Below are 18,410 nucleotides of genomic sequence, written 5' to 3'. Positions count from 1 at the left end.
TCCTCCTGCGCTCTCCTGTTGCCGCTATCGCTCTCCTTACTTTGTTCCTTTTTATCTCCCTCAACACCGACAATTCCCTTTCGCAAACCACCGACCTCCTGCTGGGCAGATTGGAGTGGGGGCAAATAAAAGCGGAGATAGTGCCTTGTGGGTTGCCAGATGCTGGATGGAAACCACCACCCCCCCGACCACCCCAACAACACTGTTGTTTAGGATCTGGTGAAATTTAACTCTGCTAATCCACTCTGTAGTGAATGAGAAAACGCAAAGGGAACAAAGAGCAGGGTGGTCGACACACACACACACACACCATACACTGTGAGCATTGCCTTTCAAGCACACTGGGGAGCCTTGCCAACAAGAAAGAGCATCTCCTGTCGCCGTGCAGCTGCTTGCCAGTGTCGAGTGTGTGTGCTGAAACAGAAGTCCACCTGTTGCAACAAACAGGCCAGGAGTCATTTGCCGCGTTATCCTCGTGTTTGCTGAGTGAGGATGTGCGCCTGTGTGCTTTGCTATAAAAACTGCACCAGCAGTCCCGGAGCAGCGCGCCCCGGCACAGCTGTGCTCTTTTGGCTGTCGTCCACACTGGAACACGACAGCTGCCTCCATTCACACAACAGCCTCCTTCCTCTTTGCTGTAGTTCCTCTTCCACTTTTTGTCTCCCTAACCTCCTTCTGTTTTTCTTGTTTGATATTTCTGCTGCAGGTTAAGTAGAGGACAAGGATATATGTGAGGACAGAATAATTCTTCACGCTTGATGTATTGGAACTGCTACAATAAATAAATTCTACGGTCGCAATTTGAAAAAAGTTGTGATGCTGTGTAAAACGTTAATTAAAGAACAATAATTAAAGAATGTGATAATGTGCCTACCCTTTTTTGACTTGTAATAAATTGAAACAGCAATGACTTGTTCTGAGTTAGATGCCAGCGACATGCTTCATACAAGTCGGGACAGCAGCAACAGAAGACTGGGAAAGACTTGTGATAGGTGAAGGAATCATGAGGCTCAGCTGCTCACAAGCAAGGATGGAACGAGGTGCACCACTGCGTGAAACACACAGACTCAGGAACACCTTGTAAAACTAAGTGGTAAATGCAATTTGTTTGAAATTGATTTCACACTGTTTTTATTTACATTTTTAAAAGATTACTAATTTTAGGATGCTACAATAGGGGCTGTAGAAGAAGGAGAAGGTGAAGAAGCACGAGAAGAAGAAGCAGAAGACAAAGACGAGAAAAAGAAGGAGAGAAGACAAAGAACCAACTTTTCCACCTCAACCTACAAAAAGTTTTCCGCATTTCATTTACATCATTGTACTTTCTCGCCATCACATTTCCACACGATGCATGAATCAAACATACCTTCCGCTGTATCTACTTTTGTCCCTCATGTGTCACTCTCATCCCCTCCAGCCCTGCCTCGTCTCCCTCCATCTAGCAGAGGTGACAGAGAGGTCTCCGTGGCGACAACAACCCTGGCTCCGCTCCATGAACTCCACGAGAGGGAGGTCGCATGTGTGTGAGTGTGTGTGTGCGTGCAAACGAAAGCTTCGCACTTGCTGGAAGACAAGGGTGTAAACTCGCCCCACACCTGTTGCGCCAGATGGATCACATTACCTTCACTCTCCATCCACCCAGCCACCCATGTGTCGCTCCTGTTGCTCTCTCTGTCCCCCTCCATCACTCCTCCACTCTCTCTCCCTCTCTCGGGACTGAAAATATACCCACACCCCTGTTACTTAACACTCACGGGGCCTCAGTCAGACTACACCTGCCTACCCTGGTTACAGGTAGTGTGCGCCTGTGTGCACATCTTTGGGGAATTAATAGTAAACAACCCTCTGCATAAAATGTGGCACCTATTCAAATTAATACAACCTCAAATTACCATTTTCTTTATGGGTAATTAAATCCACTAATTAAACATACCCCTATAAACACACACACACACACACACACACACACACACACACACACACTATAAGCGTACACCCACATACAGACGCACTTAAAGGCAAGACAAATTAAGCTTGATTTAATTTGAGCCAGCTGACCTGGTGTTTAAATCCCCACAGCAACCAAAGTGGAGAGCATCGTGCAGCGCGTATCCTGCTGAAAAGTATTTAAGACACTGAACGCCCACCTGCTCCCTCACTGACAGTCGCTGCTGAATCTCTGAACTGTAAAACTGGGTTAAACTTCAGCCTTCGAGGCATTAGATTCTGCGTATATTTCTGTGTATTTACATTCAGGTCATTTTTTTCTATTGTCTGACTGAGGCTCCCTGTCGTTTCCAATTTGTCTTTCCCTTTGACCCACTGGACTCTGTGTGCTTGGGTTTGGTGAGCGTAGCCCCCGGTGACCCCATTGCCTGAGTTTGTGTGGTCGGGGCAAATTCCCGGCAGCTCTGTAATGCTTCAAGAGATTAGCCAGCTCAGCTGAGGCCTGCCGGCATCTGTGTGTGTGTGTGTGGGGCTCAGACGAAACTGAAAAGAGGTCAGCAGTCACAGCGAGGGAGCGAGTAGAACAGAGACGATGCAGACAGAAAGGTGGGACGAGCAAAACATTGGGTTAGGGATGATCCCAGTCGGGCGTAGACACGAGGACAACATGTGGGGCCGTGATTCTTGGTTTTTGTGGGAAAATAAACAAGATCTTTCAAAAACAAAATATTACTTTCCTGCTCAGATGCAGAGATTTGGGAAAACATGGACTCAGCAAGAATAATGCCTGTCAAGCCTCCGACTGCTTTCCAAAACACTCAGTACAGTAGCTACACAGACATCCAGGGGACGACTTTCCAAGTGTCTGAGATTTGTCTTTGAAAGCGCTCATGCTTCTTGCACTGGCTAATGTCACTGATGCATCTGCATTCCCCAAACAACTCTAAATCTCACCGAGTTGGCACTTGGAATATGAGCAAGTGCACATTCCTGGTAGATTACCTTGTGATAAGAACACCATATTCATTATAAAATCGAAAACCATTGCGCAATGTTTTGGCAGCTGAGGTGCCTTCGACTTCACAGGTCTATTACTCAGACTGGACTTCTTGGATGGTACTCGTCCCCCAATACCTTGCACTGAGCGGCAACTAAAGTTTCAGACTTCTAACAATTCAGAGAGTTGATTTCATCTGCTGCCACACTTACTGTCAGGGATGAGTTTGCAGAAAGTAAACATTGCAATAGTTTCCTTGAAGCACAGTTTACATAGGCCAGTTTCTTGCTGATGTCATGTGAAGTTGTGCAGCAGATGAACATATCAACAGCCTCTAAAAGAAACAATTAATCAACACAAATAACCTAATTATAACCTAAAAAGCACATTAAATAACTTAAAAATGTTTGACATATGAGATTTGCTGCCAGGACACTTTAAATATGAACTTTTCTCAAAAGTTTGGTTTTGCTTTTGCTGTTAAGACACTGAGAGTCAGTGAGTGTCTAGTCATGTGCAGTGTTATTTAGTCTCCCTGTACAAAGTTCTCCCTAACATGCTGCCAGTGAGCTGCCAGAAATAAAATATATATGTACAGGAGATTTGGCTCGACAGCAGTTAACTCCACTCTGAAATGTCGGTTTTGAAGCAGACATCCCGGGGCCAGTAAAGGAAAAAAGAAAAAAAAAGTGATGCTGCAACAAGTTCTGCAGCTTCGGCCAGCAAGGGCACATAAAAATGTCAAGCTTCTGCCGCTCATGAAATGAAGACACGAAGCCAGCCAAAATGATGTTACAAACCAGAGTAGCAGGACAAGTTCAACTGGCAAGCAGCTCGACTGCTGTTTCTTGTGGTGTCTCGCAATAAAAGTTAAAAAGAATTGTGCCACTCAACAGTGTCACTCTGTTGCCCAGGCAACATGCGTACGCAGCCCCCTCCACAGGTACTGCAGACACCATCGGGGCATGAAAAGGTGGATGGAATAAATAGACAAAAATGTTCTGCACCATTTGTGAGAGAGCTGGTTGGATGACTCATAGCGAATCAGAGCCTTTGTGTGTTTTATGTTTTATTGCTGTTTAAATGTAGACCCATACATCGCTATTCGTTTTTCTCAATGGCCTGAATTCTGAGATATTAATGGACAAATTTGCTGCAAAAAAATGTCTAGCAGAAACTCTGCCCGTAGCTACTACAGTCACTACTTTTTATGTTTACGTGTTTGTGAGGATTTCTGTGTCAGAACACACTTCCCAAATCTCAATCTCGATCAGAACTGGGGGAACATTTGTGGCATGAATTGTATTATCATGATCAATGTTTAAAAAGAAGACGAAATCTTTATAATAAAGACAATATTGGCAATTCAGACCAAAAGCTGATTTCATCTGCTGTCATCTGTACTTACACCAGCAAACTCTCCTGACGGAGTCTACAACACAACAGCACAGACAGCTTCAGACAGATATATGTATATTATATATATCATATATATACACAATATATGTGCATATGTACATTGAAAGCTTAAGAACATAGATACGCACACACATGTGATGAAGACCATATGGTGTGTGCATCAGGCAGGCAGGCGGTCAGAAAGAGGGGTATTGAGGTTTAGAACCTGGTGTGGCCTAAGCCACTTGGGCCTAACAGGATTAGGTGGCTGGGTTACTACAGGACATGCTGCTGGTGGGACGCAGAGGCCAGGTTTCCATTTTGGGACAGAGAAACACACTCAGCCTCTGTACGTGTATAACAACATGTCTGGCTGCCAGGGGTTGCGACCAGGGTGGGAAATCAGCGCCTGCCAGACGTTGGTTTGTTTTGGCTGTGGTGGGCACATTCATCCATTCTGCAGCAAGGTTCACGTATATGCATTTGGTGCCACAGGAGATTTAGTGCTGGGGGAAAAAGCATTTAAGGGTCTTAGCTGCAGGTGTATGCTGGGGATGGAAACATTATCCCCTCTATCACGTCACAGCAGCTCACACAAGCTGCAGAAAATCAAATCCTATTTTGTGCCAGTGGATTAAATTAATTTGATGATTTCCACAATCCGAACACGCTGATGTTTACAAACTGACCTGCCGTTAAGAGAGCAGAAGTTCTTGTTTCAAACTAATGGGAAGAAGGTCGTCGCCCATCTCATTTATCAAAGCTACAGCCAGGAGACAGTCATCTTAAGCTCCTTTTACATAACCTGTTCAAGGGAGGAGGAGTGGAGGTCGTAAAACACCTGAATCGACATCTGCATAAAAAGGGCCGGCCAGCAGGACTGGACAGGGGTGTGACATTTTGACGTGTCATGTGTGCAACCTACCACCAGAAGATTTAAAGGTGCAATATGTAGGAATTTTGGTTGAAATCATCTAAGTCTTCACCACAATTATGAACAGAATGTGAAGGAATAACAGTTCTTACTTTTTTTACGTGCATGTACTGTGTAGCAATGTTTAACATGCTAACCAGCCGCCCTGTCACATCTAGGTTTAAAGCTCCTGTGCTAGCAGTATAACCACCAACACTGAGCTCCAAGTCCAGCTGCACGGCTAACTGTGCTAACTAGCTGAAGGCAACTATAGTTTGCAGGAGGTGGCAGTTACTCTTGTGATATGCTGCCCCATATTTGCGAGTACGAATTCAACAAGTCGACAATTCTTACATATTGCAGGTTTAAAAAGCAGTTAGCAGCAGTTAGCAGCTAACTGAAAGAAGAACAGCAACTGAAAACTATCTAACTAACTAAATGTAATGTAAAGGACTTTTTTACACCGATGAAACACACAATTATTTCTTTTAGATGCATGTAGTCAGATTTTGTTCCCTTTAACAGTCTTTATGCTAAGATAGCCTAGGGTGGTACAGTATGCTGGCCCCACAGTGTAGAAGTCAGTCAGTTTATGTTTTTTCTGGCAACTACCAAAATTCTTGACGCGGACGAAACACAGATCATTGGTATTTTCCTGAGATGTTCTTCTTTGTTGGAAAAAAAACAAGAAAAAAAAAAGTGTAATGATAGTTTTGAAAGTGACATCGCCTGAGTCCTGCTGGGCACACAGACTGATGAACATGAACACAAACACACCCACACAATCGCTACACTCTGTACCCTGGAACACAATACGGTGTCTGAGAGGCTTATTGTGTGTCTAATGGACTGCATGAATCTCATCTTGTTAAAGAGAGTGCTGATTGCTAAGGAACTGGACTGGAGAGGACACACACACACACACACACACTCAGGCACACACACACACACATTCTGGTTGAGGTGGGTGAAGGCTACTCACGCTTAAGGAAGCGGTTTCGGACCCATTTATTCTGTTTGCGTGCGTAGCGCCTCGTCGCCATCTTCAAAGCTTCTATACCTGCACAGAGTTAAAAGGAGGCTGTTATAGATGAAGAGCAGGCGGCAGGAAAACCTTTAAATAGATTCTTCAGGTTGATAAGTCAACCAGTCCACCGACTGATGGATCCAAATCCGCCTCTGTGACTTTGATCAGGTATTTCTCTGACCTTTGTCTCGTAGCGTGTCTCTCTCCTGCTGGGTGCTGCTTTCAGGAACGGTCAGGTAGTCATGAAACTCCTTAAAACCGATTGACTGGAAAATCCCATGTTGATAGTCCTGACTGGAGGGAGGAGGAGAGGAGAGGAGAGGAGAAAATGAAACATTATCCATCAATAAGTCTGAATAAAAAGTTTCCGTCTCCAACTTGACATTTCTAGACACCCGGTGGTGACTCATTTCACCTTCTCCTCCTCCGCCTCTATCTCTCCTTCCCTCCCTGAACAAAGAATATTGGTCTGAGCAGATGGGAGGCCCTTCGGGGTACAAAGTGACAGAATGACATTAAAAAAACTGAAAGGCACTGGCAGAGGGACCCACGGGTGTCGGGACTCAGTAGCCAGACCGGAGTTACATCAGGTTTGGGCTGAGGCCCACTGGTTACCTCGCCAGACAGTAGAGACAGAACGTTTCCATCAATGTCAGACCATATCAGCCCGATCTGAGCATTACTGCCTGTTCTAGACGAGAGGTACATTTTCAGATTTTAGTAATAGCGCTACAATTGTTCGATGACCTGAATTTTTTTATTACCGTAATTAGTATTGATTGCAGAAATAACAGAGTTCACCTGTGACTCAGCAGTCGAAAAATCAAGTCTGCACCTATTAAATGTAATAATAAATGCCAAACATTGTCAGAAATGATCAATAGATGGCTTCATTTTCCAGGTTCATGTGTTCACTATGGATCTTTACACACATCATAAACATATGTTGTCAGTGGAACAGACAACATCTTAGCATTTCAGAGTGGTATTGTTGTCGTTCACAACTGGATTGTTTCCTTTTTCCTCAGAGAAGCAACAACACAGGAAGAAATGCCAGTTTATCTATTCATTTAGTCTTTAACTGAGACATGAAGGCAGATGGAAATGCTGCCAGGCTGCCAGCCTGACTGGATTTTGTTGGCCGGCTGCAGACTAAAGTGTACAGTCAAAGTGAGGTTTATAGGAGTCAATCTAAACGCTGATGGTGTCATTATTCTTGAACCATTACAATGTGCAATCAGCTTTCTCTTCATAATGATACATTAAAAAAAAGTCATGCTTAGCTGCCAAAGTTTATGAATGACAAACATTTTAAGGATTCTGTTTCAGCCTGTTAGACTTTTAATGGTCCAGGTGGAAAAAATATATAAGAGTTTCATATAACATGACTTAACATGACGTTACACTCACAGCAAGAAGAGAGCTAGATGAAGAGAAAGTTTGTCTGAAATGGGAAGATTATTTTTTGAATGAAAATCATCAAACTGAAAATGTAAAGTATTCAAACACAAAGATTTATAGACTTGTTTCAATAGATTTTTTTGTTTCCATCTTCTCTTACTTACTTTACTTTTTTACCCATAATTCACCGTTGTTGCTCTAAACTTTGGCTCTTTGTGGAGCGGTTAAATTTCCTTTCTGACACATTGTCGAACAAAACATTCTAATGAACAAAAAATAACGATTATTCCTGGTCCGTAACTCACTCTTGTAACCGAAACAAGGAGGGGAAATAACAAAAATAAATCTGGCCAGACGGGCAGAGACAGAAATTTGAGAATAGCGACAGAGTGCAGGAAACGTAGAGTCAATGGAGGGAGAAAAAATAAAGACAGAGGAGGAGAGGGAGGAGAGGGAGGAGAGGGAGGGAGGAAGAGAGGGAGGAAGGGAGGGAGAGATTTGACCTTGATGTCTGGCCGCAGCAGCCAGCCAGGGACATGAGGGTAAAGGAGAGAAAGACAGACGAACGGAGGAGGGAGGGGGAGGTAAAGTGCTCGGGTGATCAGATTGCTGAGAGGGCAATAGTGGCAGAGATGGAAGGAGACAGAGGGAGAGAGGATGTAGAGAGGAGGAGGAGGAGGAGGAGGAGGCTGCTGGTTGATGAGGTGGGATGGGGTGATGAAAGAAAGGAGGGACGGAAGAATGGAATTGGCAGCTTCCTGGGCACCATTCCACCGATGCATCAACTCCCCGCAGCCACACCCCGCCACACATACAATATCAATATCTGGTGCCAAGAGACACCCACAGCAGTGTTCACATACTGTATCTGATTCAGCTATTAGTGAAGCCAACAAACATGTTGATACACATTTCATGTCACAACACAGGACACATAAAATCCTTAATTTAATGGGACTGATTATGCTCATGGAACAGGAAACAGTAAATCCATACCACTGATAGAGAGTGATGTCGCTCTAATGTGCTCCTGGTCATGTGGTTATTGTTAAAATAAATGCCGGGGACAACTTATCCATTGTGAGAAAGACAAGAGGAGAGTATTGACTGTTATCGTCGAACAACATCTTTAGCAGACAACATATCGCTGTAAGCCATTTGTTCCAGGGCCACCAGTATGTCCATTCAGTGTGGGAGAAAATTCCTGCGGGCCTGAGGTAATAAGCACCAATCACCAGACTCCCCTGGCAGTGGTAATGTCCTGCAGCAGGGGCTTATCTCTGCAATTATTAATAATCACTGGACATCCTAAAGAAATATCAGTCCCATCTGAGCTAAACTCGCAGCAGTGTGGGCTGTATCTATAATAGTCTCCAGGCCTTTGGGAAACGACACACAGAACACAGTGACCTGTCAGACTGAGAAGACGAATAAATAACTGGATGGCTGCTTGACAGAGTTCACTTCACTCCTATTGCCCTGGTTATATTAAAGAAAGGAGTTAAGTCTGGGTCCAGACTGACTGTCTGGATCATTAATTTAGATAGGAGGATGAGAATGTAATGTTTGACTTGCTGTGCGGACACTGAACCCTCAGACTAACTCGTAATGTTCCTTAACAAAGACGGCAGGGCCAAAGCCAAGTATGACATACGCTTTTGGCCGACAAAACAGGTCTATCATCCCACTGTGTGGATTTTGGTTGATTCTGCAGTAAAAATACGTTGCATAAAAAAATCTGTATCAAGCCCCAGAGGCAGCAGTAGAGACTAGGACCTCAAGTGATGTCACTTGGGTCATGGTTGTGTCAGGTTTGCAGGTTTTTTAAATCTGGGGGTGCAGAGTCTGAAAGAGGCCTGATTACCCGACATCTGAAGCCTCTTCCTGATCTCTGCTTGAGCTGCTAAATGTAACATACATTAGCCTCTACTAGCATAGTACACATGATAGCACATGTATATAATTCTCTGAGGCTACTTCCTAAACAATGCAACAGAAGTGAAATGCTAAATGCGCTCTTTTAACAAAGTATCTTAAGCGTCATTTATGAGAAATTACTGCATGTGACTTCTGTGCTCTGTGTGTCTGCGTTGCCACACCTTGTCCCGCCTTCAGTCAAACAGACCTGCAGCTCCTTATAAATTCATAACACACAGGAGCAGAGGAGGGAGACGAGACAGCGATGAAACCTGGTTGCTACGTTTCTATAAAGTCCCAGCCTTGCACTGTTATTAGTGGGGGGGCTCCTCAGAACTGCATTTTGATTTGTTTGGGGAAACCAGGAAAAAACAAGAAAATACAGGCAGAGAGCAGAGTCTCTGTAGAGAAAGACACCATCACACACTTCTAGTGAGCCATAAGTGGTAATTAAAAAGGAATTACTTTTGAAATCAAGTCCATAATTGCTTTTTTTGGAAATCCTCCATAGTACACCACAACAGATAATTAATCCATGATGAACAGTATGATGTTTGGCTGCTGATAAACTACCTGTCATCCTGGACTTTCTGCTGATTGTAGCGGACATGGAAGTCTCTGAGCTCCTCTATCAGTCCAGCAGACAGCATCTCATCTACACGGGCATCCAAGCGCTTGTCGAGAGCTGGATGGGAGCACAGAGGGAGAAATATAACAAGTGTAGCAGCAGAAATAAGACAGACGCACGTAAACAGTTATTTCATGCTGCACTGAAGCTCCCAAATCGACATGTCCATTTCTGTTATTTTGATAAATAGCAATAACAGTGAAATGAAACTCCACACAATCCTCCCTCCTTACCGTCCATGTCAGCGTGCAGCCAGAAGATGCAGGGGTCTGGGTATCTCAGCGGCCCGCCCAGTCCGCCGCCTCCCTCCTGCCCCCTCTGCTCCTCCAGCCAGCTGCTGTGGGGGACGCCTGTCTCCTCGTGGATTTGAAGACTCCTGTAGTTAACAAACACACAAACAGACATGCTGTGATTAAATAAAACACATTTTCCACTGGGACTCTGTGTAGACAACCAAACAAATATTTTTCAGCGATTTTTTTGGTTTGATTGCAGTTCCTATGATCTCCAGTATACGATGAGTTATACATCCCATTCCCTGTATGTCAGGCCTCGGAGGGCAAACTGAGATTAGATGAGTCAACCATCCACTCATCCGTTAAATCCAATGTAAATGAAAATCTCCAGCCCCCCTTTGGAGGCATAAATTTAGTTAGTGTTTGGGTGTAGTCGAAATGATTACCACAGCTGCAACAATAAATTCAAAAGACAAGACGGGAGTTAGAAAAAAAAAAACAATCATTAAACAATGGGAGATATAAACCACAACGAAACAAGATAGAAAGCTGGATGCAACACTCTGTTTTTATAGCTAAGATTCAAACTGGGTTAAACACACTTGTGAGATGTTGAGATTCAATCCGAGCCGGATTCTTTAGCTGTGCCTCGCTGCACTCTGAGGTTAGGAGGAAAATATGATTCCTGTCATCTTCTGTCATCCAGAAGAACAGAGTAACCTAACCTGCTCAAAAGACCAGAGTGCACTGACTGCTACTCATCAAGCTGTGTGTGTGTGTGTGTGTGTGTGTGTGTGTGTGTGTGTGTGTGTGTGTGTGTGTGTGTGTGTGTGTGTGTGTGTGTGTGTAAACAGACACTCGTCCTGTCAGCACAGACTGGGTGGAGGCCATATACTGTGACTGTCAGTCTGAGCAAGAGCCCTTCAGGACCTCATACAGAACATGAGAAAAATCAAAAATGTTGTGAGCCACCAACAAACATTATACACATACACATATTCTTATTATCCCAGAGGTGAACAGAGCTTCTTTTTCTTATCTTTTCTTATAAAGAGGCTCGAGGTGCTTGCATAAAACACGTGGCAGTACTAGAACCTTACGACTGTTCAGACTTTCAAATGTAATTTCATTTGGATGTGCATCTGTTTTCATTGTGGTGAAATTAGCTTTAGTTTTAAATTAAACATCTGGTGGTAATGTAACTGAGCTCTCTATTTTAACTGTGTTTGGATGTTGTAAGAGACAAACATTTTTACAAATCCAAACAGAAGTGCATTATTTCGTGAATTCAAGAAGAACAGTATTGCGTAAAATGAATTCACGTCATGCAGCAGAGAAAAACAAAACAAAAAAAAACAAGACCAAGAACAGACCTCAAGACACCAACAGCCAGCTGGCTACCTTTAACTAGCAGCTAACTCTTGGACTATTTGTTGTTAACAAGGCCCCAAAAAGTATAATAATGGGCCGGAAATATTCTTTGGATGAAAGTGCTGGCTAAATGAATGTCATATAATTTAATGTGAGTTGTTTTTGATAAATTTGTTAAAACTGACCAGTTCACACTAAGTTTCCTCGACATAAACGTCACAAAAGCTTCTAGATATCCAGTGTAACACTAATGAGGACATCACCAGCTGCATCACCTTGCTAACTTGCGTTTGTTATTGGGGTGCAACATGGCGGCCATTTTGGGGTCCACCTCCGCCAGGCGTTTATGCAACTCCACTCCTCCCAGTTTCTCCAGCTCCAACTTCCTGTCTGGGGCCCCATCAGCTCCGTCCCTTGACTCCTCGTTCTCCTGCTGAGAGACACATTTCACTTAATACATTCAAGTTGCTTCTTAGAATCCTTAACATATTAATAGATTTTAAATCATTTCTTTGGATCAGAAATAATGCAGCAGATATAAGAAATAGACAGAAAACAAAAAACAGAAATGCACATAATTTTGATTCATGTCTCTACGATGAAGAAAATGTTACAGCCCATAAAGATAATTTCTTTGCAACCTAGAAATTAAACCTAAGTCACACTTTTCAAGAAAGCAGCACAGGCCTACACTGCGGTAAAACACTGTGAAGAAAGATAAAGATGGCTTAATAAATTAGATACAGTGTCAGAAAGGCATAGAAAACAGCTACATGTAAAACACTCACCCCCGTATCGAGCAGGACTCTCCACAGCACAGACTCAATGTAATAGTTTGTTCCTCCGACAATGACTGGCAGTTTGTTTCTGCTGTGCATGTCATCTATGTGGGACAGTGTCAAGGAGGAAACTGACATGCACATCTGGGGAACACGGACAATCGCAGTATGATTTAAACCACTTTTGTGACAGTTTTGCACGACTGCTCAAAAACGGAACCATTCCGAAATGACCTGTTGATCACTTGACCCTTGATGGCATAAAAACAGCTCCAGCCTGCTCTAATTCAATTGGAGGCCGCGAGAGTCTGACGGCAGCGTCTCGCTAAATTGCATTCATCTCCTCGGGCTATTTATGTTTACTGCTCAAACAGTTTTTGTTGAATGGTTGTGTATTATGAGCACATTCAGGAATCCAGTGAGAATCCAAATTAGACAGAAAATTGCGTTGTTGTCCTCTTTGACTTCAAGAGCGCTCCGAGTAGAAATGAAATGTTCAAATAACGGTAAACATTTAAGTGAACAGACAGACGGAATGAGAGAGTTCTGAAAATTACAGCTCCCTGGATAATGAATGGGGGAAAAAAAAGCTAGTTAATATGAATGTGTATTGGGCTGGCAGTCACATCTTCAGAGGGAGTTCAGAATATCTAACGATCTCATAACAGAAGCAAACAGGGATTCAGAAAAGAAAATCAGCCAGAAACCGCAGCATGCTGGATCTTAAAAAAAGACTCAACAGAACAGTGAAATCAAGAAAATGACAGGCTGTAACATTATAAAGATGACAACAGCAGCAGCATGTTGACTCTTGGTGGATTTCTTCTTCTTGTCAGTATTTAAGCTAACTGAGTACACTGTGGCTGACACGGTGACACACTCCTCAGGCCTTTACAAGCCAAGTCTATTTTTATTCCGTCTGAAAAATGCTTCACCTGTAAAAACATATACAACCGAATGCTGTGTCAATCATGTTTACACACTGACGTCTTCAGAGCAATCCAAAGACACATGAGAGAAAACAGTGATCACAAGACAACTGTTGACCATTATGTGGTCTGAATTTCCAGCTGAAATTTGCGCACCCTCTGATTAATGATGTGAAATACACCTGCAGCTCGGCAGGTGAAACACTACTGGCTCTTGTCTCGTTTATCTTTGTTCAAGAAGTGAGAAGACCACAAATACAACGGATGCAACGGATAGAATAATTAACCAATCAGACTCAGTGCATGACATAACTTTTTTTTCATCAGATGACGGATGGAAAAAAAATAAATGCACTCAGAAAAAAATGGGATTTGGTGTGCAAAGAACTTTAGAGTGGGCTTTGGACCATTCCACTGAGTGAACTGGAGCTAAAGCAATCAGGCGATTGATTGGTTCGTCAATGGACACTGATTGGCTCTGCAGCAATTCTGATACCTGATTAATCGACAGAGTTATTTTTGGAGTAAAGTATCTCCCACGTGAAGATCTGTGGCCTTTGTCCTCTATGCCGGCGGTTCTCAACCCTTTTGGCAGAACATTGTCTGCTTGTGACGCCCTGTCATGACTTTTCACCTCGCGTCATTTGAATAAACGTTCCAGACGTAACTAGGTTAAATCATCCAGTATTTCACCAGCCAAAAACCAGGCATATAAAAGAAGCATTGGGATTTGTGAAGCTGGATTATGTTTTTTGTTCTTTGCTACCCCATTAATCTTCTTGTGACCCCTCTCATTTGTGCTTTGACCCACTCGAGGTGTCTCCGCCCACAGGCTGAGAATCACTCGTTAGTTGGTCCAAACATGCCATTTACACCATTCAATTTGAGAAGCAGGGACACGTTGGTGTTAATTTTTCACATATTCTCCACCAAATCTGACAGATCAGATCAGTAATTGGTTAACTGGTATTCAATCAACAAAGAAAATAATCATTAGTTGCAGCAAAAGCAGCCCCCCAAGTCAACAAAAAAACATTAATGCTGGAATTCTTTAAAGCTTCCACGGTCACACAGACAGAGCCACACCTTATTCCACTCTCACTCTCTGCTCTTCTGTCGCATCTTCCCTCATCTTGCACCTTTCCTTCTCTCTCCTTCTCTCTCCCCCTCTCCCCCCTCCTCCACCCACCGTCTCTACTCGGGGATAATCAAATAACCACTGAAACAAGATAAAGGCCTATCAGCCATCGTCACTCACCTCTCCTCCCTCCCCCCTCTCTCTCTCTCTCTAACACACACCAGGCTGCATCAGTGTGTTTGCAGAGGAAAGGAGCAGGAGGTGGGAAAGAGAGCGAGCATGATCGCTGACAAGCGGTGAGGAAAACTGAGGGAGGGAGAAACAGAAAGAGGGCTGGAAGATTGAAAGCAATAAAAGAAAAAAAAACAGAGGGGTTTGGATGGAGGGGTGTTTATGCGAGTGGCATGTTGAGTGAAGGACTGATGAGCCATTAAGTCCTGCGTCTTGGAACTTCTCAAGCCCGTCAGTCTTCTCCAACTAACACACACTCCCTCCTTCCTGCTTTTCCCTCCATCGTCTCTCTTTCCTGCTTTACAGTTTAAAAACCCTCCACGCTGCTTCCATCCCTCCTAATCTGTATTCACCTCTTTCCATTTCTCCCTCTTCCCACCAGCAGAAGGCTCGCGCTGCACTGAGCCTATTCTTGGAGCTACCGCATCCCCTCGCCGCACTGGAGAGAGAGTGTGTGTGTGTGTGTATGTGTGCGAGGAGAGTGTGTGTGTGTGCGAGGAGAGTGTGCGTGTGTGTGCAAGGAGAGTGCGTGTGTGTGCATGCCTTCCTGATCTATTAATACCATCTCTAGTTATCGCCCCCGCTCTCCACATCTGTGTGACGGCCGGTGTCTGCGGGAGGGTGTGACTGCCCAGAGTGTGTGTGTGTGTGTGTGTGTGTGTGTGTGTGTGTGTGTGTGTGTGTGTGTGTGTGTGTGTGCGCGCGCGCATGGGGACGCATTACAGACACAGACTCCTCTAAAAATATCGTCTCCGGTGATCTCTCTCTTCCGATTTTCAGTGCAACATCTGCAGCGAGACACGCTGACAAAACGAGGACATAGCAGAGCAGCTTCTCCTTGAGCACACACCTCCAGACCAATTAGAAGAAGTCAGATGGAGAGAATTCTTCCCCTGCAGTCACTACTTAATAATCTGAGGGAGCGTGTGAGAGAGGTGATAGCAACATATTGAGAGGGGTGTTGAGGAAAATATTGTAATATCTGTATTAACGCGTCTCCAGGAAAGGATATCAGAGCCAGGGCTTTGTTCCTGAAGTCCACCACCGTGTAGCTGCTAACTAGCGGGTCCACGAAGCTGATCATGTGGTGTTTGCACAGGGCGTGCTCCTCCGCTGTCACCTTATTGGTAATGATGTCAAGGCCCTCATACACCTGAAGGGAGACAGAAAGCAAAATGAGGACTATTAATAAATGAAACACAATGATAAAAGACAGGTGTAACTGCAGTAACGCAACATATTTGGAGGAGCTGAATATAAACAAAATGAATGGAAGTTTGATGGGCTTTTTTTTCCTAGAAAGGATGCAACTCTTTAAATAATAGCATCAGTAAAACAAATGGTGCAGGAGACTGAAATCCACACCAGCGTGAGGGTGTGTGTGAGTGTGTTTGTCAGTGTCAGAGGCTGAAAGCAGCCTGTTATAGGTAAAGGAATGAGGAGTGCTGCCCGTCAAGCATGTGAAGCAGCTCTGACCATTCCTGCAAACGATCATACACACCTCCTCTGCTGCATCACCCGACGAGGGGGCTCTCTCGTGGAATTTGACAGCCGGGTGTCATGCAGTAGCCCGCTGTGATTTTCAATCTCAGAGTCAAGAGTGGAGAGGTTTTTATAGGATGCAAAGAGCTTTTGGTTCCTCACAGAAGAGGAATGTACAGAAGATCTATACAATCACACAGTTTCAAGGTGGGCACCCAATATAAGTGTCACAAATTTAGTATCTGAACAAATGTGAAATATGGTCACAGTCTCCTCTTCAGTTCCTGAGGTATAGTGTTAAATAATGGCCAGCAAAGTGTTTCTGCAGAACATTATGATGTCACAGTGAAGCTGACCTTCAACCTTTTGGGTATAAATCTTCATCACTATCACTTCATTGGTTATCCCATTAGACATTCGGCATAATTTGCTTTAGGACTGCCGCAGTGTCGCAATTTTCCCATAGACCAGTGAGCCTGCGACCCGTGACACTCGGTACACCAGGCGTTTCACAAGAAGAGACGCTCCCTATCTGTAGAGTACTGTGTTAATTAACTGCTGATGCAAAATGAACATTTCAAGCAGCTGCAGCTTCGCATTAAAAGCATTGTTCTGGTGAAACAGGAGCTGCAGGTGACAGGCTCCTCCGACTCTCAGGTTATCAGGTTCTCTATTTGCATTGGCTTTAAATCCAAAATATTGCTAAATGGGTGCTTTTGCTTTTCATTTGACAGCAAATCCTCACAGTCGTCTTGTTGGTCAACTCTTTTTTCACGTTACAAGTACACTGTTACTTCTACAAATTATGTTTGAATACAACAGTGCTGCAGGAGTCTACTCTGTGCAGCAGCACCAGCAGCACAGAGTAGACTCCTGCAGCACTGTTGTATTCAAACATAATTTGTCTATAAAAGAAAAATCAGTGTATGCCTGACAACCATGTAACACCTGGAACACGACTGCAGCAGCATGCCTAATTAGCATATGAACTCTTGAGTTATGGCCAAAAATGTATTTTGTGAGCTCAAAGTGACATTTGACCAACACATTCAAAATCAGCTTATCGGTGAGTTCAGCTGGAGGTTTGTGCCAAATTTGAAGCCATTTTCTCAAGGTGTTCCAGACATATCATGTTTATGGGATGGACGGAATAACCCTAAAACAATTGCTCCGACTACTTCTGGTGCACATCTATAATAAGTGAAAGAGCACTTTACTGCACACAGTCACATAACAAACTCAAGAGGATCATCTGATAAATGAGGGGTTCGAATCACTTTGGTGTAGTTCGGTGATCTAGAAAATGATCAGAATGCAACATTTTGACTGCTAAGCTTCACCTAAACCTCACATCTTTATGCATTTGACCAGGACAATAATTGCTGGTGACAAAATATTCACATGTCCTCATTCATCATCTCTAAACACGGGCCTGTCCTCTGCGCAGCATCTGTGTATAGTCTACCATCAACCATTTAAATTATGTCTGTGTGGCGGTGAAAGTTGCAGTTGCCAGGAAAACTTGATGAAAACTCTCTTGGTTCAAAAACGTCCCAAACAATTTCACCAGTAGGCCGAAAGTTCAGCCCGGAGTCATCTTCTATTTGAGTAGAAACAAAAGCTTGCTGAAGAACTCTTTTGTAAAGTAATTCAGACTAGGAAAATACAGCCTTTAATCGTCAACAGTCAGCCGACTATTGGGACTGAAGCACAGCCAAATGAGCACACAAGTCTTATTTTCACAGTGGGAAAGAATGGCTGTGTGAATCACTCCGGCTCTGCTCGTGAGCTTATTTTTCCCCTCCGTGAAAAGACAAATGTTGCATTGTGAGTTCTGATTTCTTTCACCTTTTCAGACTGGCATTTTACTAAGTAGAATCTTTGTGAAGTTAGATCAGCTGGGATGTGGTGAAGTGGGTAGCAGCGGTAAGATGACAGCGGGGAGGGTCAGTAACGCAACACAAGGGAATTGCAACAGTAAGAGCTCAGTGAAAAGTCCATTTTTGGTGCCCTGAAAGCTTATTTCTCCAAGGTTTTTGTACTTTGTTGCTAATTGTACCTGACCCCATCTCTAAT

The 18,410-nt window shown here is 43.7% G+C and overlaps 1 protein-coding gene across 3 annotated transcripts in view; it reads right to left on the bottom strand.

Annotated features, from left to right (window-relative positions):
* The window catches only part of trit1 (tRNA isopentenyltransferase 1), a 39,526-nt gene that overhangs the window by 6,607 nt on the left and 14,509 nt on the right, over positions 1-18,410 (bottom strand). For 2 of the 3 annotated variants that reach the window (XM_037093746.1, XM_037093748.1), the window contains 7 exons: positions 15,865-16,005; positions 12,624-12,722; positions 12,111-12,268; positions 10,462-10,604; positions 10,174-10,285; positions 6,464-6,576; positions 6,238-6,315 (listed from right to left, as the gene is read on the bottom strand). In XM_037093746.1, coding sequence (XP_036949641.1) covers positions 6,238-6,315; positions 6,464-6,576; positions 10,174-10,285; positions 10,462-10,604; positions 12,111-12,268; positions 12,624-12,722; positions 15,865-16,005 — 844 coding nt within the window. The remainder of the gene's footprint in view (positions 1-6,237; positions 6,316-6,463; positions 6,577-10,173; positions 10,286-10,461; positions 10,605-12,110; positions 12,269-12,623; positions 12,723-15,864; positions 16,006-18,410) is intronic. The other variant, XM_037093747.1, reaches the window with a different exon arrangement.

This window comes from Acanthopagrus latus, chromosome 3 (assembly GCF_904848185.1).
Source record: "Acanthopagrus latus isolate v.2019 chromosome 3, fAcaLat1.1, whole genome shotgun sequence".
Taxonomy (NCBI): Eukaryota; Metazoa; Chordata; class Actinopteri; order Spariformes; family Sparidae; genus Acanthopagrus; species Acanthopagrus latus.
Note: the sequence above shows the minus strand (reverse complement) of the source record. Positions and strands in the feature narration are given on the sequence as shown.